The 12,500-nt window shown below is 37.7% G+C and overlaps 1 protein-coding gene across 1 annotated transcript; it reads right to left on the bottom strand.

Moving 5' to 3' along the window:
* Positions 1–3,339: 3,339 nt before the first annotated feature.
* LOC138041463 (mu-type opioid receptor-like) lies at positions 3,340–4,707 on the bottom strand. Its single transcript, XM_068887213.1, has 2 exons — positions 4,655–4,707; positions 3,340–4,572 (listed from the first exon to the last, which is right to left on the bottom strand). The coding sequence occupies exon 2, from the start codon at positions 4,515–4,517 to the stop codon at positions 3,528–3,530; it is 990 nt and encodes a 329-aa protein (XP_068743314.1). The 5' UTR covers positions 4,518–4,572; positions 4,655–4,707; the 3' UTR covers positions 3,340–3,527.
* Positions 4,708–12,500: the final 7,793 nt, after the last annotated feature.

Below are 12,500 nucleotides of genomic sequence, written 5' to 3'. Positions count from 1 at the left end.
GTAACACTTGGAGTTGACGTGCGTAACTCTGACATCAAAAAATGACGTAACTCCTCTTGCCCAGAACCCTCCCGCTTTGATGTCCAACCTTGCCTCAGAACTTGTAACAGCGCTCCGCAAATTAAATCACTCGTTGTCCAGGGGTTGAAGGCGTGGTTCGATTTCGACATTATTGCAGATCTTGTCGATTAATGTCGTTAACAAGTTCCGTACACCATCATGTCTCTGCGCTAGAAACCCCCCTTTTTACAAGAGAGGGTGTGGCCAACGGTGAATTTATCCCGACATATGCAATGACTTGGTAGATCGACTAAGGGAAGGTCATAACGCAAGCGTAGCGAGTCTCGGAACTCTTGCTTGTTCAGGGCTAAACTCTGGTCTGCGAGGGGCATCGCATTCGGCCAAGAACTTGCGCCCTTGTCTCTCGATTGATTGACCAGTCGCAGCAGGTCTGGGGAGAGGCTTGAATCGATGCTATCCATTTTCTCTTTGGCACTTGCTCTCTTAAGTGATTGTTGATGCCTCTTTAGCTCCTCCATAGATTTTCTCCTGGCACCATGATGGAACTCTGTGATGTAATAGAATCAACGTGTGCGGTGGTTAATAGTCTCGAGGCAGCAAACTGCTGTGGTGCCTCGGATCTCAGATCAGGAATGCCTAGACCCCCTTGACCCGTTGCTAAGGTAGCAAGTCTGCTCACTTCGTTAGGGAGAGTCTCTTATTGACCGAACAAAGTTGGAAGTAGTAAATCCTCAATCACCTCCTGGGTTGGGTCGACATAATCTTCGAACGATCCTATCGTGCGCATGAAGTAGGTGAACTTTTGTGAAAGCAATGTACGCCGCATGAGGCTGGCACTTCGCTATTTCAGAGAGACGTTCGATTTCATCTTTCCATGCACAAACCTTCTCCTCACAATACTGATCTTTGTATTCTTGCGACGCAATAGACCTTATTCATAAATGGCGGTCACGTTTATAATTCTTTTGTCCACGAGCAAATTAGCCTACCAAAGCCTCATTTTAGAGCAAGAATTCTTTTCAATTCACTGTATGGTATCGAGGCTTGGTAGGCTAATTTGCACTTCGACAAAAGAATTATAAATTGGCTGCCATTTATGAATAAGGTCTATAACTGCTCCCAGGTGGCGCTGACCTTCAGTTGTTTTGTTGACTTCCTCTCCAAACACCCTCTTTGCTTTCTTTGCAAGTTCCCCAGACTTCACAATAAGCCAGCTCTTTGACCCATTCACAAAGTATCCAAACTTTTGTCCCTCCTTACCCAAATGCTTGTACCAGTTATACAACTGCACAATACTGCTGAGTCGTCTGCAAGCCACACCTGTTTAACCAATGGGTAATAATAATAATAATAGTAATAATAATGATAATAATAATAATAATAATAATAATAATAATATTATTATTATTATTATTATTATTATTATTATTATTATTATTATTATTATTATTACGGGTAACCCAGGAAAAATCTTGTCCTAGGAAATAAGAAGCAGGGGGAAACTTTTCTTCAGGTTGTTTTCTTTCGAAACCGCAGAGCCACAAAAATGTTATCACGTGATCAGATTTTTTTAAACGCAGACTGAAATCAACAGTCCGCTAAGTGGACTGAAAAAAGCCTTTGTCCACGGAAGTCTGAGATTGATAATATGCAGGTATTTTATAGGCTTGTCCCCCCTCCTTACCCCTGCACTCATTGCTTATCAGAAAAATTGTCACTTTCGCCAAAAACACCTTGGATGACAGGTAAGTACCCTGGGTGTGAGAAAATGTGATCCCCCCTTTGCTTCTTTTGTCGCACTTTGTGTAGATCCAGAAGTTTTGCTACAATGACAACGTGACCTAAGCTATTTCTCTACTTCATAGAATCGGTGCTAAACTTCCGGTTTATCTGGATATTTTCGGAGCTGACCGAACGGGAACCTTTGTCTTTAATGTGAGTCTTGGAACTTGCAAGCCTGCAGTTCTGTGGTCAGTTCAACAAAAGAAATTACATCTGCAGTTTTACGGGTGTAAAGTTAATAAAGTAATTTTCAACACTGGAATTCCCACGTGTAATCCGTGTAAAGATACAATTGTACAAATTTACCCTTTCACCCGAAAGGTAACGTGAATGCAATAGGCCATCCCCGAGTTTATGTCTGCCTCCTCTTCAAAGCGAGTCCAAGTGCGAAGATTAGTTCGACTTTACATATAAATGAAAATGAAAAAAATCCTTCGTACTTGAACAGATTTACATGTGTAAATTCCATTTGCACGAGGTTTATCTGAACTTCGTGCCTTCACGTGCACTGTTTTACGATTACTATAGTGTCTAAACAGCGGAAACTTCTGTTAGCGCAGCTCATAAGAGACACAATGCAGTAATTTTGGCACTGTTCTTAGCAAACGTTACAAACGAAACAAAACAACCCAAACATCGGTTATTGAATCATTTATTTATTAAGTGTATTGCATAGGCCAGTGGTGTAAGATGTCGATTTTCATTGAGCATTAAAACTATGTAGCGGTTTTCTCTCCTCGGTAGCCTTAAAATGTCGCTTAATTGTCGAATATGTACTCTCTAGGAAGTTGCTTATTTGGGTGTGGAGAGAAATGGCATGCGATTAAAATTCTGAAAAGGTCCCTGGAAGAGAGAGAGAGAGAGAACTGTTAATTGATGCAGGTTGTGCCAGTGAAGAAGTCGCTTAGGGAAAGGAAGGAACTACTGGCAAGTAATTTCAAACTTTTCTCAGTTCCTTGTGCTTTTCTTTGCTGTGTTCGCATAATTTTTATTCTTGTTATTTAACGTTATGTCGGTTAAAATAGTGCTCTTTGGAAATACTAGTGTGATTAACGTCGATGCCATTTTGCTCCTCTGCCGGCCTTCGTTCGCAAAAAACTAATTTTGTTGCCTTCAAATATATTGAACTTGTTCAAGAATATAATCCATACTAGTTCTTTAGCATTAAGAACGCTTTCATGGTAATTGTAACAAGGTTGTTATGGGCTGGATTAACGAGCAGTTTCGAGTGTAAATGTATTTGCTGTTCTCTTTTGCAAAATAATCACATTGACGATATTGCAGTTAAAAGTAAACAGTAAAATGAGGAATAAGAAGGAGAAGAAGAAGAAGAAGAAGAAGAAGAAGAAGAAGAAGAAGAATGAATCAATATGGGTCCTTTGTAAAATAAAATAAATAAATAAATAAAAACTTGTTTATATTGATGACTAACACTAAGATACAAATTACATACATTCCTTAAAAAGGGTAGCACCCTTATAAAACGTCTTTCTTACTGAAAACCTGGTAAAGGAAATCACTTGGCTGTGGATGGGATAACCGCCATAACTTGAGAAGTCGAGAAGTTTAGTGTGCTTTTAATTGAAAATGGGTTAAACTTTGTGTTACGATGAAAATGGTTAGATTTAAGGAAGTAGTAAATATAATTTGTCAGTAATAACTTCTTCTGGCGAATTCTTTTTATTGTTTTAGTTTGTTATACAAGATGATCCCAGTCCATATTTTTACAATTTTGTGTCGTAAAGTTCCTTGTTATAAGTTGGATCCCGACATAATCCCAGTGTAGGAAATCTGTCCGTGAAGATGAAGGCCACACCTTTAGAGTCATTTCTTCTCCGGTCCTGCTGTATCTTTACTGTCACGTGCCTTCTTAAACAACACGAACTGAGCACCTGCCTAAACGCTGGGATTCTTAAAGCATAGAGGATAGGATTTAAAAAAGAGTTAGCAACACTCAAAGAGTAAACCATCCAGTAAGCGTGGAATTCTTTTGTCGTAAGATCGACGGGCTTCCTACCGAGAACACAATACGTGAAAATAATCAACGGAAACCACGAACACGCAGTCATTAGGGAAACGATTATCAGAGTTTTGGTCAAGCGTTGGCTTTTTTCCTGTCGTGGAAAGAGAATATTTCGGCGTTTGAAAGATCTCCAAATACTAATATTACAGCAGCAGACAATCAATAATGCCATTAGAAAAAAAGACATAAGAAAATTAAAAGCCAATTTAATCGAACTTATAAAGAGCAATACAGTGAATACCATGGATATAACCAAAGCTAGCGCCCATGAAGTAAAAAGGACAACGCAGTATTCTCGTACTTCAATATTTCGATGCCTTAGTGGATATCGAATTGCATGAAGTCTCTCCCCAGAAATCAAGGCTGCGAATATAATCGAGGCCAGCAGAAAGCCGTAAAAGAAGATATTTTGAAAAATGTATAGATCGTCATTCGAAGGTGGTGCCCATAAGTTGACCTGAGGCCCCAAATACAGGTAAATATCCCAAGGCACATGTAGACCACCAAGAAGATCTGCAAACCCCAAGTTGATGACGATAAACAAACTTTTTTTTCGAAGTTGCTTGTACTGCACAAATAGCACAACCACAACCAAGTTTCCCACGACAATTAAAACGGTTTCTAAGGCCAAGATACAGCACCACACAAGGCCCTCTCCTTTAGCAGGTTTATGTAGAAAATTGAGAGACATTTGGCTAATTCAAGGCCACGCTACATGGTTCGTCTTTTTCAGTCACAAGTTGTCGCTGAAAAAAAAAGAACCCCAAAGAAAACACAATGCGACTATAGAAACCTAGGCGTTCTTCGAAAGCGAAAATGCATACTTACTGCCTGCCTGAGCGAGTGATTGAGTTATAAATGCAAAGGGAGGTTGCTGTCACTGCTGTAGACTTTCTGGAGTAAAATAATTGGAAGTAATCTGCGTATTTATTGAGTAATACTGAGAGATAAAATAATGCAGTGTAATTTGGATGACGTAGTTTTGGTACTTACTTTACATCAATAATCGCTTTTGTTTGTGCGTTAGAAGTGTGGTAAAGTTTTAAATATATTGAATCACGCAGTTTGGGCATTCATCGCACATATAGTTCGTGCAATGAATCGAAAGAACATTTTCCTAAACTTCTATTAGAGTTGATTTTTGTATTATTTTATTTTGACAGACATATTTGACAACTGATAAAATAATCGCCACGATCATTTCAATCCTCCGTAAAAAGAGAAAAATTGGTTCAAAGAAACAGAAACGGTTTCCAGCAGTGGTCATTCCAACAAAATAATCCCAGTGATAATAAAGAATCATTATTAAGAAAGACAGGAAACTCGGGGAAGGCTAAATCACCTACATTTCCGAAAACTCTTACTAAAGAAATTAATGACTGCACGATTATTGGCTAAACATGTGGCCTCAGTTCTAAGACACTTCTTAGTTTCTTTGGATAACTGTGAATTTTATCGATATCTTGTACTTTATAGCGGTTCCTAAAACATTCGGGCTAGATCCTTTGTAAGAAGTCAATTAATTGACACTCGTTCTCGTGTTTCGTTTTAATAGACACATGATGTCAAAGCCAATATGACTCGAGATATTACATACATCTAAAATTCAGTGTTATCGTGGAGCAATCTTGTTGTTGTCATTCTGTGAATTTGTTCATTAAAACGGAGAGTGCTGATTGAACGGTGAAATAATATTATCTTTGGCCAATATTTCGAAAGGGGCTGCCTATCTTTCTTAGTGTTTTGCGGTTATCTCGCAACGAACAATAATATTATTAATAGGTGAATAACATTAAATTTTGCATATGTACTCAGATGATCGCAAGATCATTGTGTGATTAGTAGTTTTTTAAGTTGCCGAAGAAACGATCAACTTAAACGATGAAATGGATAATGGAAAAGTAACTTCATTGAAGGCAAAAAATCCAATTTTTAAAAACTGACTTACTACTCCCGAAATAGTTGGTTCTTCTTCTGTTCATTCCGCTTTTTTAAAAAAGCTCAGAGAATTACCTGTTAATAAGTATGAATTTCTTCATAGGCGTTCTTTTAAGTGTTAGACTAGGTTAATGTATCTACAACTTAGTGTGAGGGAGGAAACCGGATCTTTCATAGGCCCCATGGTTTCTTTAATTTAAGGTTTCTAGCCGGTTTCTATACCAATCACGTTTTATAATCCTTGTTTGAAGGGAGTTTGAACGATGTGATATGGATAACAGCCAAAAAATGAATAAATAAATAAATACGACGTGAAGGTATAATACCAGGATAAAGAGAAATGTATTCATGTAAATGTCAGTCATCTCGGGATGGTCAAGACATCACTAACTGGAAAGATGTTAAAGTACTCGGTGTCAATATATTACATATTGTCAGAGAAAACTTTTCAGGGAAACAGAAATCAACTCCAACACTCTTTTGGTTGACTCTTCTTTATTCCGCGACCGATGGCTTTGTAACAACAGAAGTAGCCAACAACTAAAAACTAATTCCCTAGTACAATTACAGTATTCTTATGTTCTTTGGTACCGGCCTGTCAAGCCGATGTGAATCATGCATCATAAAACACCTGGTAAACAAAACACGCTTGCGCGGTGTCTATATTAGCATTTTCTCTCCTCAAGGTTTTGCATAGGTTTCTTCGAGGTTTGCGCAGCGCAACACAGATTCAGAACTACAAAAACAATAGGGAACACATTACGACAATTTAATTTAAAAGGCAAACTATCTCAGAAGTCGACGGGAAAAAAAAACAATTACAATCCACAAATTCCCTAGACTACTGTACGTGTCACAGGAGTGCGTATTGTGATTAAAAGTACAGTAATGAAAATACAAAACAATAGTACCAACTTTACCGTTGATTGCAATAACTTGTAGTGTTGAAAACTATAATAAACCCGTGCAAATAATTTTTGTCGGTACACCAGAAAAAAAATGTTGTTTTCTGATGGATTGACCAGGTAACCTTCACAAAATGGGACGAGAAAAAACATCAAGAAAATAACAAAGAATTTATAAGAAATTCAGTAATAGAAAACCAAGGCGAGAGACCTTACTTGAATAAAACAGAACAGAAAATAAGAATAAACAAACTGAATGCAGTACCAGAAACTAATTCGAACAATCCCAATGAAAAGCCGAATTGCGCGGAATACACCCTTTTCAAAACACCTGCTCCACGCCCAGTTCATGATAGGAAAAAGATATATGCCGAGCGTGGTCACAACAGAACAACCTCAGATCTGCAAAACGTCATTCTCAGAAAGCAGTCGTCAATTAACACCGTTGCCAGGAAACAGCCGGAAAGGGTTTAAGCAATTACTTCTTAATGTCCCCAAACATCTGTTCATCAGCATTAAACCCGAAAACGCCCTAAAGATCTAAAGTACTACAAAGCCGACCGGTGGCAAAAACTGTACGTTAAGGGTGCCTTCGATTGAACCTATTCCGGAATAAGAATACATGTAGTGATGATTTAAAACAGTATTCTGGCGTTTTGAAGCAACAAGGGTGATTAAAATATGTTTAAAATAGCATTTTAGCAGGTATCTGACAATTTTAATGCAAATCTCCGCAAAAATTGAAAGATTTCTAACTTATATTCCATATATTCCTCTTCCGGAGTACTGTCAAGCGAATACACCCTAAAAACTCGCTACAGAACGTAAATTAAATCAGCGAATCTACCTGATATAAACACTTTTCATATGACAAAAAATGTGCGTTCAAAATAAGACTGCAGAAAATCAGAAAGGATCCAAGAGAGTGCAGTTCTCATCATGCTTAAGGATAAAATTAAAACTGCATGCAACACCTCTGAAGAATCTTTCAAGAAAGTCGCATTGTCAAGAATATAAAATTGGAGATTACAAGATATGGCACTTATATACACAAAGTAAAACGAGAACGACTCCGTAAGCATATATATTAACATGTTCTTGAAGATAACGAATCAAATATATATCGGCATCGGCTTCGCAATGTAGATAGGCATATCTAGGAAATCTGAAAAAAGTAGTGAAGCCCTGAAGCTGTTATTAATAGGAAAAATAAGAAAACCAGACTTGAAAACCATTGAAGATAATAGCACATTGTAAGAAAGGTTGCCTATGCTCCTCGTAAATTGCACTTTTTTTTAAAATAAGAACCTTTTTTATAAGAACGTCGAGGCTGAGATTTAATTTTAAGAACGTATTCAGAACATTGCTTAGGCTGAGAGTCGAGTAAGAACGTTTTATTCTGCTCAGTTGCATTTTAAATGAAAGCATAAAATAAAGTTAAATAAATTTATACTTGAAGGGGCTATGTCACATTATTTTAGGGTTTTTAGAGGAAATCTTTAGTTACTCAGGCGTTTAAAACTCGAAAATGGTAATATGGAATGCCTTTACTGAAAATAAATTATCGTTACATCACAAACAAGATGATTCTTAAAAAACGTAGGGCCGACTTTTTTCGAGATTACCCAAATCTGAATCCGTTTCAATCTTGTCCATTTGTGTCCTTCCATGCTTCTCTTTCCTTTTGCTATATTTATTTTATATTGTTCAACAGTTTTAAGTAGTTATTGCTATGTTTCATTGTACTGTTTTTGCAGTTTGGGTGTCATGAAATTACATCGTTTTGCGTGGCATAGCCCACATTTTGTATCACCATAGTTAATGCATGCATGCATGTTAATGCATGGTTATGAAACTCGACAAGTCTTTTTGTTTCATGTTTTTGTCTGTAAAACAATACACACCTTTTTCAAGAATATAAACAATCAAATCTTTCGATTAAATTATGCGCAACTAATCTGCGAACCCGTGCAAAGCGAAAACAGTAGAATGTGCACTGAAGGTTTTAAGGTTTCATAACCAATCCCTCGATTAACTATGATACAACCTCGTTCCCAGGGTCTCTTTAGCGACAATGGAGACCCTCGGAACGAGGTTGTGCATGATACACATCTCAGGGCGTCCTCACATGATCTCGGTTGACCGGGCTGATTCGTTTACCGGGATGAAGTTAGTTTCTGCTCACATGACGCCTTTCAGCCCCGTTTCCGAGATAAAAAGTGGTGAAGCGACAATTCAGGCATGAAATCTACGAGCCTGGCTAGAATTTCCCGATTTTCTTTGTTTAAGCAACATAAAATTTCTTTATACTTTACGTTAACTATCAAATGAAACTATTCCGAGCTTCATTATGGTAGAAAAGAGAAGTATGTCCGTTATATCACGAAAATGCATTGTATAGTTCCTCCAGGTTACCGGGATGATGACGACGATGATGAGACCTTTAGTTAAGTGCCATAAATGAATATTATGATATTATATTATATTATATTATATTATATTATTAACATGTACATTACAGTACAATTTAGGGACACCACTAAAGCAAAGCTAGTTAAAATAAAAAAAAAATTATCCTTATTAAGACTTAAGAATCTAAAAGTCCTAAAAAATGAATATGTACAATTTATATCAATTCAATCATATAAAATTTTAAAAACACTATGAAAATTTATATATCATATTAGGTATTTCATAGATGGCAAGAGGCACAGCTACTGTTGTCCAATGCTGAGATATCTCTACAGTTTACCATTCGTTTGAAGTCTTTCAGAGTTGACGCACTTCTCTCAGAGTTGGACAACTTGGACAATAACATTAGGCCCAAGTATCTGATGGAGTGCATTCCATACCTTACAGTATTCTATCTTGGAAGGATAAAGTCTGAGTTTCGGAGGCTGTAAGGCTTTAAATCATTTCTTTTAAAAATGTTTACAAAGTAACCTGGCACTATTTGATGCTTAACCTGGTACATAAGAAATAATATGTCGTTCAACCTTTTTTCATTTAACGTATCTAGATTAGCCTTTTTAAAAGGTCTTCATAAGATGAGGTCTTGTCCAGGTAGATTACGCTTAAAGCCCTTTCCTCTGTCCTTTCTAATTTACGTTTATCCGAAGCCCTGTCAAAGTGCCAGACGTTTTGACAATACATGAGGTGTGGGAAAATAGCCGATTTCAATAGTGTGAGTTTAGCTCGAACAGGTATTAAATTTTTCAGACGGGATAATATACCTATTTGTTGACTAGCCTTCCTACATACTTGGGCCAGATGTTGGCTAAAATTAAGTCACTATCTATCAAAACTCCAAGTAATTTCATTTCATCCTTTTGCTAAATGTGTCCAAGTCCAATCTTTATATTCATAGCTTTGTCAGGGTACTTTTTGCCTGATCCAAAAGCAATGGTTTGATACTTCTTAAAATTACCTTGCAGTAAATTTTGATCGTACCAGTGTAGTACAGTGATCTCGTCTCCAACTTCTTGAAGTTGGTCTTGCACGTTTTGAAGTATAATGTCCGATACAAATACCTGGTGGTCATCAGTATACATTGAGATATTCCTGTCTGTAAAGTAGCAACTCAAGTTATTCTGGTAGATATTCCATAACAAAGAGCCAAAACTAGATCCTTGTGGGTATCCTCTTTTCAGAACTCTCCATTGATTTAGCATTAATGCGAGCTTGACTCTATTTTGCCTATTATGAAAATAGGAGCGAACTAGGTCTAGGGCTTTATCCGAGAAGCGATATTATTCTATTCTTTTTATAAGAAGAGGAGAGTAAAGTAAATCAAATGGCTTACTCATATCAGAAGACAGCATGCTAACCAGTTTTCCACAATCTACCTCCATTTTCCATTTTCCAAGTCCGACTAGGGTTGTCTCGCAGCTGTGTAATTTCCTGCATGCCGTTAAGTTACCAGTGAAATTTGTAAGTTGTTTGCTCAATACCCTTTCAGAAATTTTGCCCACAACAGGTGATACAGTGATTGGTCTATAATTCTTGTGTCACGTCTATCATCTTTTTTTAAATACCGGAGTCCATGTACCCCTTTTCCAAGTTTCCGGCCATGCTGCCGTCTTTATGGAAGTGTTGAAAATCGTATATATGCTTAGTGATGGGGCAATTTCCTTTGAGATCATTCTTAAGAGCCTGGGAGCAAGCCATCATGACCCGGTTTCTCAGACTCACTCAACGTTTCCTTTATGTTTTGTACACAAATAGGTGCGCTGAAATTTTCTTCCTTTAAGTTTAGGATGTCTGTCCCGCCAATGTTGTTTGCCCTTGTAGAGAAATAGTCAGCAAAGTGTTCCGCAACAGTTTCCTGATTTGTTTCTAGTTTACCATTTATATTAAGAGTGATGCTGTTTCCTGCACATGCACCCTGTTTATGGTTTTAGAAGGGATTAAAGGTGTTGTAGAATTTCTTAGGGTTAGAGTCCAGATTATTGCGTACCTTTTGCCGCTTATCAAGATCCCGGTTGGAAAAACCGAGATCTCGGCAACCGAGCCAGCTCGCCTTTTCATATGAACACATCGACATTTTTACAAAGGATCTAGCCGGTGAGGCGAGATCTCGTAAACCGGGTCAGCCCGGTCAATCGGGCTCATATGAAAAGGCCATCACTTGTAAATTTAAGAACATCTTAAGAACGTTTACAGCTTCACATCGCAAAAATATATAAGAACGTTCATCCTCAGCTCCAAAGACTCTTCATCAAAGTTCTGTGTCCTTTTGTTTTATAGCTTTGCCGGATTTGCATGTCGTTAGGCTAAGATGTATTGAATTGCCTTTAAAATTCTTTACTCCTCAGCCATTCCCTGCTAGTTCAAATTACTCATCATAGTACTCAGTAATAAAACGTTTCAATTTGACTCTCTATTTCACAGTTCTGAGACATAATCCAGTTTGGCTCTTTGACAATCTATAACTTGCTTCTGCTTTGTTACTCGCACTGACGCGCGCGCACACATTCACATACTTGCAGTCACAATCATAGACCATTATTTATAAAATAATTAGGATAGTACGCGCACTCTCATTGGTTAATAGCTGTGTTTAGATGAGAGTTGGAAACACGGCTGTGACATCACACGAATTTTTATTGATTATGTATTGTCAGACGCGCATTTTGATTGGTTGGTACGAAATATGAGAGTGTGTTAAGAAAATCTGTTTCAATCCAGAAGTAAAAAAAAAAGCATTTTCCTTCATTTGTTGAATTATCTTCGAGAAATATTTTATAAAAGCAATAGAGGAATTTTTCCCGTGTTTCCATAGCCTCATTTTTTTTTAATTCAATATTTATGCAGGGGCATCTAGTTTAAATGGAGCCTTGACACAACTCAAAAACAAAGACATGAAAACCTTAAAAAGTAGACGAATAATTAAGTTATAAAGGCAACATGTACCGCAGGCCTTATTGTTTAAGATGGCGCTTTAGTTTGCTTTTAAATTCGCTGAACGTCTTTACTTGTCTAATGTTTCTCCGAAGGGTGTTGTTAAGTACGAGCGCCGTTTATTCTGAAGCTTCCCTGATACTTAGTAGTTTTTGCGAAGAGAGGGCGCAGCAAATCATGTCTTTTCAGGTGTTATAGCCATGGGAAAAGTGTGCGTGCCGAAACTCTTAAAGTAAGTACGAAGGCGCTATTCCGTGAAGACATTTATGGACTAAAACGCATTTTAGATAACTTCTGCGTGCTTGCTAGTCCTGTTCCGGGACTCCCTCTTACCCCGCCCGGAAAATGGGCCTGCAACACAAGCGGGAAAAGAGAGAGTCCTGTATTACTTGCAGGCGCATGCTCGGAATGAACCAATCTTACTGCATTAG

Source organism: Montipora capricornis, chromosome 3, assembly GCF_036669925.1.
Source record: "Montipora capricornis isolate CH-2021 chromosome 3, ASM3666992v2, whole genome shotgun sequence".
Classification (NCBI taxonomy): domain Eukaryota; kingdom Metazoa; phylum Cnidaria; class Anthozoa; order Scleractinia; family Acroporidae; genus Montipora; species Montipora capricornis.
Note: the sequence above shows the minus strand (reverse complement) of the source record. Positions and strands in the feature narration are given on the sequence as shown.